This window comes from Vicia villosa, unplaced genomic scaffold (assembly GCF_029867415.1).
Source record: "Vicia villosa cultivar HV-30 ecotype Madison, WI unplaced genomic scaffold, Vvil1.0 ctg.002784F_1_1, whole genome shotgun sequence".
NCBI classification, from domain to species: domain Eukaryota; kingdom Viridiplantae; phylum Streptophyta; class Magnoliopsida; order Fabales; family Fabaceae; genus Vicia; species Vicia villosa.
In genome coordinates, this window is record NW_026706031.1 from 132561 (window position 1) to 146762 (window position 14202).

The 14202-nt window shown below is 32.5% G+C and overlaps 1 protein-coding gene across 1 annotated transcript; it reads left to right on the forward strand.

Moving 5' to 3' along the window:
• Positions 1–13019: 13019 nt before the first annotated feature.
• LOC131639803 (protein M7) lies at positions 13020–13411 on the forward strand. The gene is made up of 2 exons (XM_058910259.1): positions 13020–13277; positions 13376–13411. Exons 1-2 carry the CDS (start codon positions 13020–13022, stop codon positions 13409–13411), a joined length of 294 nt encoding a protein of 97 aa, XP_058766242.1.
• Positions 13412–14202: the final 791 nt, after the last annotated feature.

A 14202-nucleotide genomic window follows, 5' to 3' on the forward strand; every position in this document is an offset into this window, starting at 1 on the left:
GCAAGGCATACGCGTACCAGCACTCTGCCATACGCGTACCAGCAAAAAGGCCCATTTTGGTGCACAACGGGGAGCGTAACATACGCGTACCACCTCCCCCATACGCGTACCATACGCAAATGGGCAGGAGTTCTCAGAATCTGCAACTTACCCATTCGTCTTCCTCGCGATTTCACCTGCACAACCTGCGATTTGGGTCTCAAAACCAGAAATTTCACATTCTAACAGCACCGAATTTACCCAACAATCAGCAATTTATGATTCTACAATCGATTACACCTATCATAACCTAAATCTACTCAGCTATTAGGGAATTAACATGTCCAAATTCCAATCCCAATTGATGAACACAGAATGTAAAATCCAGAATATAGAATCTATTGAATCCAAACAATATTCCTAATACACACTATTATTCATAATACGATAATAGAGATTAAATGGAGAGTCCCCCCTTACCTTAGACAAGAGTTCTTGATCTTTGATCTCTCCCTCTTTCGTTCTCCTTCACGTTCTTCGTGTTCCCAAAACCTTTGTTCTTGCACGTTCTTTCTTTGTTTCCCAATTCCAATTGTTTTATGAAAATAATAATAAAATTAGTAAAAGGATTACTATATCACACCCCCCTTCTTTTACTATTTTCTCACATGGCCCAAACGCCATAAACCATTATTTCCATTATTTTCCACAAAATTCTTAATAATTCTAATTATTAATTCAATATTCCAATTAAATTAATATTAAAATTATACGCGTGTTACATGGTGCCTAAGCGGGTATGGACTCGGGTACGAGGATTTCTTCATCTGCAGGTATGGGGATGAATATTATAGTACCCTGCCCAAATCTTGCCCATTTCCATCTCTACTTAAGATTTTATCTTATGGGTAACTTCTGATGCAGTAAAAAAATAGGATTAAGCAAGCGCTAATTATAGAATGAGAACAGAAGATTGCAAGCGCAAAACTTGTCAGATAAACTCTAGAGTCCATTAAATAAAGAAAATACTGAATTTTAATAAATCAAAGATATTCCTGATGGCCATGTCAAAGGTCTTTAAATACAGAAAACAAAGAAACCCTAATGGGATTTTAATCTAAAACATAAATAAAATAGGAAAAAAATCTAATGGACTTTTAATCCAAAATAAAATTAAATAAATAAAGCAAAATGCTAAAATAATAAAATACTAAATTTAGGCCTGAAACAAACTCGGATGGCTTAAAAAGCTTTCCTACATCAGTCTCCTTCATCTCTAAAGAACTCGACCCCAAGTTCTCTTCTTGATAAAGAGCCTCATCTGCTTTCGTCTCATATATTAAAATATTTAACTTTCTGATGTTTATCTCGTATAGGAGGAAAACTGTTTGGTAGCTCATCTCTTGTCAATTCCTTGAAATTCTCTAGGATCCTTTGAACTTCTTATGAAATTTTTGTTTCCTGATTTACAACACTCACCAGCCCATTACTCACTAATTGATAGAAAATTCATATTCTTTAACAGGCTCATCAAGCTCCTTTTCTTTGTGTCATCACCAAGAAACTAGACTTGTTTCCTCTTGGAATCTTAACAAAGTGTAAAATAAGAGCCATTTTTTTTTTAATATTTTCCCCATGTAAACATCATCATGTTATCTCATCTTTGTTAGGTGATATCATTACCAAACTATCAAAGGTCTACCAAGTAAAATATGACAAACATACATATCAAGAACATCACAAAGTACATCTTTTATGTAATATTTTCTGATGGAGATACGAACTCTGCATGCAAGTGTTACTCGAACTTGGGAGCCCTTACTTACTCAACGGAGAGTGTAGGGATTCTCATGGAGTTAAGTGGATAACTTCAAACGATTTACCAATTTCTACGACTCCAGATTCTCCGTGCTGCCACTATTCCTTTTCTTTTCGTTGATTCCCATTATTGTTGGCGTTGGTCACCTAATTTTCTAAATTCAACATCTGTTTATTTAAAACTTTTGGAGCCGTGGTAAAAACTGCGATAATTCCCTTAAGATCAGCTCTAGTCATCGGTTGATCCTTAATAGTTGTCAAGATACAAAAAGAACAGGAGAAAACCTGCTCTAATGCCAACTGATGCAGTCAGAAACACTAGGAATTAGCAAGCGCTAAACGTAAAATGAGAACACAGGATTGCAAGTGTAAAATCTTTTAGATAAACTTTGGAGTCCTTCAGATAAAAAAATATTGAAATTTATTAAATCAAAGATAATCCTGATGGCCATACCGAAGGTCTTTAAATACATAAAATAAAGAAACCCTAATGGGCTTTTAGTCCAAAACATAAATAAAATAGAAAAAACCCTAGTGGACTTTTTATCCAAGACACAATTAAATGAATTAAGCAAGATACGAAAATAGTAAAATACTGAATTTGGATCTAATTTTAGTTTTATATTTATTTTTTATTTTAGAATCTAATTTAGATTAGTCATTAGATTTAATTTATTTTAGGTTTAAAAAGAATAATTAAAATTAACAATTTAAAAAAAATGAAGTAAAAAATGCTAGATTAAACATCAAGCTATTTTATGAACAAATTTAATCAAATGCAATACAAACGCTTGATCCAACGTCAAGTAGTTTTCCTATTAATTCAAATCTTTACAAAATCAATTAAGCACATGATCCGATGTCAAGTTTTTTTTATTAAATGGTTTCAAATATTTTTCGCAATAAAGTCGAAAGACAAAGGACAATTGGATGCACATTCCTTTGAAGCCTTAGTAGTTAGGCGCAAAGTGTACACTTTATTCAAATTGATTATCGGTCATTCCACCTAAAATACATTAATTAAACTTGGAATAAAGGGAGAATTGAACGCAATTCATTTGAAACCCGAGTAAACGAGCACAAGGTGCACATCTCTCCTTCTTCTTCTTCTTCTTCTTCCTCTATGTTTTGACGATAACCTCACATATATTTTGTATGTAACAATTTAGTTTATAATAGTTTTATTGAGTGTGCATATATTATGTTCAAAGAGATTCTGGATTGTTGTCCTCAAAGAATCATCAGAAACAAGCAATGTAACTCAGAAACACTATTTACTGCTGAATGATCATCATAAGAAGTTACTGTGCACTTCTCCACAAGCTGTTGCTTCAGAAGTTGCAAATAATCAGAAGGAGTCAAAGTCAGAACCAGTACTCCGACATCAAAAATCAACATGCAAGATCGAGCTTTCAAGCCAAAATCAGAAGCTGAGATTTGTTCTTCAGAAGAGCTGCTGCTCACATTTCTGAAGACAAAGTCGTAGATTCTGAATATAGATCAAATACATAAAAGGTCAATTCAAGCATAAGAAGATCAGACTCAAGGATGTATTGAAGATCAGAAGACGAAGATTCAAGAATCAGAAGTGCCTTCATCGAAGGAAGAACTCACTTTCAGATTGGCTGATGTCATAAATATCTGGAAAGCAAGGTTCTAACTTTAAGGACTCTGAAGCAAAATATGGACAAGCTAAAATGTCACAAGTCAACTTCAGATCAGAAGTCAAGTATCATTTCTTCAGAAGAGCTGCTGCTATCAATTTTGATAAACAAGACTCTGAATCTCATGCGATAATGATTCTACTATTCTCTCAAAGTAGTTTCTGAACTACACATCAGAATCATTATCAAACAGAAGAAGACAAGTTGATCTCCTCCAAGCTTACTACTTCAGAACCAAAAGTACAATGAGGATAAGATCAAAGAACTTGGTCAAGAAAGAAATATTATAGTAGTACATCTCTCAACCATCTGTACATACTATTCCTTAGAAGATTTCTCCCACCAACTACAACATATCAATTTACAAGACAAAAGAAAGTATTATCCACAACAAAAGCTTGATTCTATCCGTTGGGAACTAGCCGTTGGGATTCAAAATACCTTTTTAACCTTCAACGTCTCTTTTGAGAATTATATAAGAAGATTGAATCATCCAACAAAAGGTAATGAAATTGGGAACACCTTTTTTATTCACATCTATGTGTAGCTTCTGATGTCGCTGACATCGCTACAAAAATAGATGTCACGGTTATACTTTTCCTCTATAACGACTGTTGTCGTTGTACTTGTTAATTGTGATATGGTTTGAGATGGAAATCAACCAACACATATTAACATGAACTAAATGATGAAGAAGATGACTATGCTATCAAATTGATATAAAAAAATCATAAGTCAAAATGAGAAGCTGAAACACATACCAATCAAAATGCTTCTGGGCAATTTAGCTGCTGCTAGAGCCTAAGATGTTTATGCCGAAGTTGATCAGAAGAAGATTCTTCAAGATGCCATTCAACTTTCATCAGTTGCATCTTGGAAGAAATAAGAAGAAGCAAGGAGCTACTTCTCGGATCTTGCTCAACAAGAAGATGAAGAAGAAGACCACTACAAGATGCTACTCAACTTTTAATCATATACATCTTTGTAGAATAATGTAATGAACACTAGATTTGTTGCTTGTATAGTGTTTTAGGTCTAGGATCTTCATGTAAATTATTCTAACACATGATTTGTTGCTCGTAAATGTGTTAAACAATATGTGCTTAATGTATTTGTGTAATCTGCTTAAAAGAAGCACTTATGTAAACATAAGTTTATCAACTGAATGTTAATTATTCCTTGAGCAACCGAGTGAAGGTGAGAGGTTTGAGAAGACAGTGACTGCGGTCTTTTTGGGAAATCCTCTTAGAAGACCGAGTGAAAGTCAGAATTCTAAAGGGGTCAATTAATGTGATATCTTTGGATCAGATCACCAAACAATTCAGTGTTGTTAGTCACAAGTGCTTCTTGTGCAAGGGTGTTAGTTACAAACAGAGGTTTGTGAAGGTAACAATGAATGTTATATCTGTGGATCAGATCACTGAACAGTGCATTGTTGGTCAGTCACAAGGGGTACTTGTGCAAAGGGTTGTTAGTCACAGGGGTGTCTGTGCAGGGAACAATGAAAGATATATATTAACTCAGATTACTGAACATGTCATTGGTTGTTAGTCACCAGCTATTTCCCATGCAAGGTAATTAGTCATAGAGTTTTCTGTGCAACGTTAGTGATCGGTTGTTGCCCGTGCAATTGTAATCAGATTATTTATAGTGGATTAAGACCTTGTTTAAGGCAAAATCACCTCGGAAGGGTGGACTGGAGTAGCTTGAGATTCTCTCAAGTGAACTAGGATATATTTGTTGTTCATTTATTTATTTAATGTTTAATGTTTTCCAGTTATCAGAAGCTTAAAGAAGTCTTAACTTTCGAAGAACGCAAACATCTTCTGAGAAACGATAAGCTTCTGATGAATAGCAACCTCGTAAGCTTCTGCGCAAGTTTTTTAAATAAAGGGAATTACTGAAAACCCAATTCAAACCCCCCTTCTTGTGTTTTTCTCCACCTTCAGAAAGTGTAAGTGTATATTCTTTTTTTCCTTCATATTATACATATATAATTTTAATAACTATTACATCAATATTTTCATCAAGTATACTTTTTATCTTTTATAGGGAGTTGGGAGAAAATAATAAGGCAATACAATTATATAAATCCATAAAACCTTACTATGTATACAATAATTTATTTATAAAAAAATTACTTTACAAATTTTAAGAGAAATCATGAACTTCGACTCTTGTAACTGTACTAATACAACACCAATTGCATTGATGGCAGCCTCTTGCATGATGAGAATGTCTCGCATAAGATACTCGAAATAATGTCTCGCGTAAGGTACTCGACTATTAAGTCTCACTTGAGGGATTTGTTGCAAGCTCGCATCAAGAAAAAGTCATACGGTATAGATTCGTACAAATGAGTTTTAAGAATATGAGCTCTTGTATAAACCACTTCACCCTTTACCAAGCCCTTGTGCTTGAGGAACTATGTAGTGTTATATTTTTACTGTGCCCTAGAGAGAGGTAGATTACGATAAGGCCATTAAGAGGGAGAGAGACAAGGTGCCCAAAGGCGTGCAACAAAGCCACCGACCTCCCAAAATAGGCCATGATGCTTCCAAAATTGGGCCAAGAGGTCCCCCATATGCGGCAATATAACCCGCCCAATTGGATTCCTAGTGTCGTATTCGCCCAGGAAATATGGAAGATGCCATATGCTTATAATGTCTAACTAAAGAGAGTCGGTCATGAGGGGAAACCGCTTCTTCTGTGATTCTAGGAAGACTAAGTCTTTCATTGACCACTTCCTTGGTCATGAATGTTGGGCATAACCACCTACTAACTTTATAACTCAGATCCAAGAAAGCTTATATATATATATATATATACCTCTTCCCAACGGGGTAAGAAGGCATAAATCTCAAGTAAAACTTACTTACACCCATTTAAATACCACTCAGTGAACGCTCCATGTTGGATAACCCTAAAAACATCATTTCAACCACCAACATACGACCTAGCAGCACCATCGACAACAGGATCTCCCACCACACGTGAGTTGGTCACTAATATACCTACTAGGGCCTCTAAATCTCCTTGACCTTGTAGGAGGAACACACACATGTACAATTTTTGGACAATACAATTTTAATTAATTATTATATAAAATATAACTATTATATCAATGATTAATTTGATTAAATAAAATAAATAGTATATTGGCCTTAATCGTTAAATGACTCGCGATGGGCTCGATCATTCTTTTAGTTAGCATACTGAGAGGTCCTTTCCCTTATCTGGTTATATATATATATATATATATATATATATATATATATATATATATATATATATATATATATATATATATATATATATATATATATATATATATATATATATATATATATATATATACGAGGAGGGATATATTTACTCCAGGAGTAAGTTGTTATAACATACTCCACATCTTGACCATTAATTCTTTTCAATCCAATGGTTAAAAATAATAAGTAATAGTTTTCACTCTCCACATTTAATTACTTATTATTTGTAACCATTGAATTGAAAAGAATTAATGGTCAAGATGTGGAGTAAGTTATAATAACTTACTCCTGGAGCATATGTACATATGCACAAAAACATATGTACAACCAAAGCTATTTGATAATTGGTTTTGTAGTTATTGGCATATTATTATTTTTCGAAGGTAGTTGTTCTAGTATGCATGTTATGTATATACCCTTATTAAGACATGTAGATAAAATAGGAAAATATAGTTAGGATTCAACTTGCTTGTCTTATCTTTATAGCTCTTTGTGTAAAAATGAAAAGAAAGACATATCTAGATTTTATGGATGTGACACGTTGCTCCAAACATGGGGTTAGTCTAGATGTCATCCTTAGCTCTCATCAATTACAACAGCTTCACATTCTCGTATGTACAAAAGTAAGTTAATATCATTATTTCCACTTACTTAATTTTCCCATTGTTATTTATAAATAATTTATTTTAACTTTTTTCGGTTTAGATGGTTTGCTCGTGGTATGACTTATAACAGATGTTCTAGACACTACATCACGTAGTATCACAATCTCTTAGACCCCCTTACTCCATATTATGTATTTCCACTAAACTAATCAATTCATAATAATTTATTTTTAATACTACAACTTTATAATCTAATTTACTTTTTCTCTACAATTTATTTGGCGGCTATATGTAGACATGGAACATCATCATGAAATTAGAGAAGAAGATGAATTCGTTTGGACTGCATGCACACCGACCATCGTGTTCACCACTTTGGAGATGCACCATAGTGACCATGTAAAACTATAGTTTGAAATGCGTTAACAAATCCCAAATCCCCTGACATGCCTTAGTTAATGGAAACAATGCAAAATTAATGAACAATGTGCCTTTAAGATTTGGAAAGACTTTGATAAATCTGAGTGTAAAATATAAAGAGTTGTAGTCAAAGAGTCTTAAGTGACACTGTGATTATAATACTCTGGGAGAACTGAATTTTTGAATCTGCGGATAGCAAGAATCGCCACCGACTTTTATTTTATCCAATTAGGAAAGGCTAAAAGAACAGGAAAGACCTTTTTGAAAAAGATTGAGTTCGGGGGGTAGGTTATACATGGACTCTTAATTGCTTAGATCACTTTGATTTGTTTTGAATTGTTTGAAGAGTGTCGTGTGTGTTTAGAAAAACAGTTTTGAAAAAGGACTTTAACTTTGTAAATAAAGTGTAGCCTTTGGAATTGTTTTGAAAAGAGGTGTATGAAGTAATTTGAAATGTTTTGAATTCAGCAAGCAATTGAGAACTACCTACCCTAATTTTAAAGTCTTTTCTTGTTCTTAAAGTCTTTCGTTGAGGGAAAGAGACTATCCACACCATTATTTAGTGGGAAGTCCTTTCATTGGATGTAATGGACATCGAATGGTCATCAAATAGTCATATGGGCTATCCATACCATAAAGAGGGTAGGAAGTCCTATGCATTGGATGTGAATAGTCATAAAAAGGCAACAAGTAAGGATGCCTTAGCATTCGAAGGGACCATCATCATTTAATCGAGGGACGAGATCATTTATATCATAGGCAACTTGAAGGGGCTATGATCTTTATTCCGAAGGGACTATGATGATTTGGAATCGTAGGCAGTATATGCTAAGGAATCTCTACGGTCGAGGGACTTGACCATATTAATCGAAAAGAAATCTGAGTGAGGGTTACCCTAAAGGTGAGTGTGTGAAACAAAGTGATTGATTTATTTAATCTTGAAAATTACGGTTATTCTAGTTTGATTTTAGTCTTGCCATATAATCCTATTAACATACATCTAAATAGTTTATACCAATTTATAGGTGCGGAAAGTAAATGCGGAAAAAAAATCCTATGTTATTACAAGGCTTCGGGATGTGGGATACATAACCAAAAAGCCGAGGGAGCGCGGAAAAGTAAAAGTGCGTGGAAATAAAAGTGCGTAAAAGATAAACCCTAAAATTATTACATGGCTTTGTGGAAGTTACATAATAATCAAAAGAAAAGTAAATACGGAAAATAAACCTAATTTAAATTATTACAACCTCGAAACAGATACATAATTAAAAATAATTAAACGCGCGAGGAAAAATCGAAGAATCGATGAAAATAGAATGAATTAGGATTTGAGAAAAATAGGGTTATAAGGTGAAAACCTAATTAAAATGAATTAACCCTAATCCTAAATTACTAAATTAATTATTGGTTAAAACCTAATTAATTAAATCGGTTAAAAAACTTAATTAACTAGATTAATTATTTTGGATAAAAAATCTAATTATTTAAATCGGTTTAAATCGGTTAAAAAACCTAAAGGTTAAAACCTAGACGAATGCGAATGGACAACACCTACCTATTATACATTTTAGTTTTTTTTATGGTGAATTAACTAAATAAATAACCTAATTAAAATTGAAATTAAATTAGTTAAAAAAATGTTAAGTGAAAACCTAAGGTCTAATCCTAATTATTTATGTTAATGGTTAATTAAGGGTTAATAGGATTAAATTAAAAATGAATGGAAACAGAAGAAGCAACATGTGAAAAATATGAAGAAAAAAAAAAGGTTGGTTCACGCTGAGATTTGAACACAGGTTTAGAAGATAATTGGTAGCATCCCTTTGCCAGCTGCGCCAAGCTCATATGCTTACAATGGTACCAAAATAAAATATTAAATATAAAAACATGACCTGAATGGACAGTTCAACCAAAAAGTCAAGCTGGGCCCTATGTCTCTTGCGTGAGCCAATAAAAATGTAGAGAGAAGCGGACTGAGTTGACCAGCCAGTAAGGATGGGCCACGCACACGGAGAGAGAATTAGACTTGTTGACTGGCGAATGGGAAGGAACCACACATGTGGTTACTGTTCATCTTCTTCATTTATTTCTAGCCCATGATTAGCTACGACGTTTGCTTTCATTTTGCTTCCATTTAGCTACGAATTTTAGTAGCAATTTTAAGCAAAAACAAACTCAATAAATTCACGTTAAACCTTCATCAAAAGCGCCCAGATCTGCAAGTAGGATTTCGAAGCTCAACAGTTTGCTTTTCCTAACAGTGGTGGAACCTGATTCATGTATTAAAACTCATGCACATTGGTTCTAATAAAATCTAAACACCATAATAAGCATGTATGCATACATAGAAACAATTTAAATGGCATGAATTTAAGGCTTGGAATTCAAAAATATATGCAAACAGTGAGTGACTAGGGAAGACGTTTGAGAGTGCTTCAAGCTTCAAAGAATACGTGGTTGAGTTCTTGGGATATCAACGAGGCTTATGTGATCCTTGAAAGTGATTGAAAATGTCTAGAGTGAAGGATACCAATTTTCCATAATCCTTCATATTTTGCAACTTTTGACCTTTGCCTTCTCCTCCAATTTTTTCGTCCCCTAACGGTTGGACTGAGTTGAGAATATATAGAGGGAGTTTTTAGGGCAAAAAAGAAGACATGGCCTTCAAGTGACTAGTAAGAGGAAATTAAAAAAGCTTTTATTGATTTTTTGCATAAAATATTTCTTCTTTGACTCCAATTCTATTTTTACACATTTTCTTCTCAATCCTAGCCATTAGATTATATTTACTCAGATTTTGATAAGGGAAAAAGATGGAATCATCAATTATATAATTACATCATGATATATTTAATTTTATTTGAATTTAAATAATTAAAATCAAATATAAATGAAATAATATCATAAAAATAAAAATATTTGAATCATGGACTCTCTTTGGGCTTAGGATTTCGTGGATAGCTCAAATTCATAGGCCCATCACTTAAAAGTCTCAATTTCATCAATTAGGTTTTTATGGTTTTCTTGAAATTTTCTCAACTTGCACCAATCATAACTCGCTCAATATTTATCACACGGATATGATCTAATACTTTTTGGAAATCCCAAGATGTTCTCTACAACCTAGTTTGGAACCATTTTTGCATTTGAAGATATTATCTTGATGACATTGGCCTTGACAAAAAACAGCTTTTTGTTGACTTTTAAAAGGACCTGTAGTGTTTTGTCTCATATCTCTCAGATGAAGCACTTCTTGGGCTTGGTACCAACATCAAAGTTGTAGAGAATTGAATTTCCTTGAGGATTAGATTTGGTTGGACTATTTCTGATGAACCATGTGAGTTATGGCTGGTCAAAATTCAGTTGACTTTTCTCCTAAAAACCCTTACTTAGAAACTTGGACTTTTGATGATCTTTGAGCTTTTCTTGATGAATCATGACCAACCCTTGATCAAATGATGAATATAACTTCAAAATGTTGATGTTAATTAACAAAAAATCAGGAGTTTTGACTGTAAGTTGACCATAGTTGACTTTTAGGTCAAACTAGTCGACTATTGACCATTTGAGCAGTTGACTGAGCAATCTTGGGCCATGAGGCTTGAAACCTGACATGTTGGTGCTTTGAGGCATATGAGAAAGTATGATGACCACTTGAAGCATTAGAACTTGATTTTATATTGATAGAAACAAAACCCTAGTTGTGGGTTGATTGATTAGGAGAGGGATAGGTATACCCATTTCTTGTGTGGCCTTGAGTAGATGAAGATCATATGAGCCAAAATATCTTGAAATATTATGGGAACATTTTGGGGTATGACAGTGATGTCAACCGAATTTAAACTAACACTACTACAAAAAGCGGTTCTAACGCCTGATGCGAAATGCATTTTACATCGTCAAAAGAATCGAGGTAACGAATGGCGCCATGAAAAGTAATGACTTAACACCGAGTATTATGGCATGGGTTCAAACTCAAATTTCTACACTTTTATTATTTATAAAAACTATCGCATATTTTATCACGGTTTACTATAAAAATCGAGGGGTAATTATATAATTTTTTAAAAATAAATCTCGTTACAGTGTTTTCCATAATAATACATTTTTTTAATAAAACTCGATACAGAATTTACAAAGAATATAATATTAATTGTTCATGAAGATCATATGTTGGGCCTTCAATTTCTTGATAATTTGGACAATATCAAATATTAGAAAACTCTTTCATGTACGGATCTTGCATTTATTTGTTTCTGGTGAAAAAAAGGTAAGATAATTAAAATCTATAATCAAAAACATTTTCAGTACAAATAAAAATTTAATAAAACAAACCTTGAACCCCAAATGATTTTTTTGTTCTTGCAATCCATCGAGGAGAACTATTCCAAGTTTCTTTAGGTCTTATATGTTTTGTTTTGATTTCCAATATCTTAAGAGAACTTATACAATGGTTGTCTCATAGATTTCATGTGGATCACTAATTGTGGATTCTTGAGTGTTGATAACTTTTAAATAGACGACAAAGATTTGTTTAAGGCTGTTGAATGAAAATATGAAGAAAACAATATCATTTAACTATCATCTCGATTTTTAAAACAACTGAAGGGTTAGAGTAAAATAATAATAAAAGAATTACAAAAATGACAACATTGTTTACCCAAAATATTTAAAATATATTGTATGCAATAAATATTGTATGAGACATTTGCTCATGGTGTAATTTTAATATTTTAGATAAACAATCTAAAATTATACTCTTCAACCCACTGTAGTTCGATCTAATTCTCCCAATATTAATTTAACTCAATTCATATTATACATCTATAATTTTATATATTAGATCAATATGCTCATCAAGTATTTTTTAATTTTTTATAGGGAGTTGGGAGAAAATAATAAGGCAGTACAATTATATAAATCCATCAAACTTTACTATGTATACAATAATTTATTTATAAAAAAAATTTACTTCACAAATTTTAAGAGAAATCATGAAATACGAATCTTGTAACTGTACTACTACAACACCAATTGCATTGATGGCAACCTCTTGCATGATGAGAATGATCCGTTTGGTTAGAACATATTAAACATGCCTTATGACATGATCATATACTTATATATAAATACAAAACCCTATTAACTCTCCAAACATATATATTATACTACAAAAATTGCTCACTTATTAATTATTGTGAAAAACACAAAACATGAAGATTTTCATTAGCTATAAGACTATATCCTTGTTGTGTTTTTTCTTAATCATGGTAACATTGGTGAAACAAGTTCAAAGCACACCTTGCTCAAGCACATTTTTCTCAGCCCTTGTGCAACTCATTCCTTGTAGGGCATCAGTTGCTCCTTATAGCCCAATTCCACCCACTGATGCATGCTGTAATGCCCTTAAAGCTTTAGGTCAATCATGTTTGTGTGTTCTAGTTAATGGACCTCCGATAAGTGGCGTGGATCGTAACATGGCTTCGCAATTGCCGGAAAAGTGTACCTCAAACTTTGAACCTTGTGTGTGATTTTCCACTCTCTTTCATATATAAAGGTTTTATATTTGTAATTATGAGCAAGTGAAAGTAGGGTTATAATCTTGTTTATTTTCTTTATGCAGGTGAATTTATATGATGATCGTGAAGTTGGAGCATGAAGCTGGAATTTATTCCATTAGAAATAAAGTTTTTTTCACCTTTGTTTTTTATATTAGGAGAAACTTTAAGTAGTGTGTGCCAAAATAATATTCCATAAGATGAGACTTATGTAATCATGGGATTATGTTTCAGTCTATGGTTTACTTTCTGTAGATTGTTCTCAGTTTTCAATAGTTAAGTTCTGAGATAATAAAACATAAGAAAAAAATGATTCTTGAGTTAGAGAAATATATATTAGTTGTTGGTGCATTATTTAATCCTTAATCTTTGACAAATAGTATTTTTTGTATTTTCTTTTATAATATAGAACGACATAACTAGCCTGTTTTGCAAAAAGAAAAAGCATAGGATGTTATATTCAAAAAACATAATTTATAAGAGACACAACTAGCATGCTTCGTAAAAAAAAAGTACAATTTAATTGAAATATTATAAGATTATATATTTAATATTATAATTTAGAGTGGATATAATTAGCATATATGACGAAAAATATTATTAAAAAAAATCATAGGATATTGTATCCAGAAATCATATAATATCATATAATTCTTAGAGATATTTAAATTATGAAATTTTAGTCTTGTGTGATTTTATAAATAAAATTTCATAACAAAAGATATATTTAAAGATTGAACTAATTAAAAAAAAATCAATTTGAGAATCAAAATAACTTAAGAAAGACACATCCAATAATATTTTATAGTTATAATTAGGGATGAGGAGAGGTTCATAATTTAGGAACGACACATCCAATAATTTCACATCCAAAATAACTCAGCACCCTTTA

Excerpts from the sequence above, each read along its gene's own strand:
- LOC131639803 (XM_058910259.1), top strand. The coding sequence starts at position 13,020 with ATGGTAACATTGGTGAAACAAGTTCAAAGCACACCTTGCTCAAGCACA. Across the intron at positions 13,278-13,375 it reads CCTCAAACTTTGAACCTTGT|GTGAATTTATATGATGATCG; the intron begins GTGTGATTTTCC and ends TTCTTTATGCAG.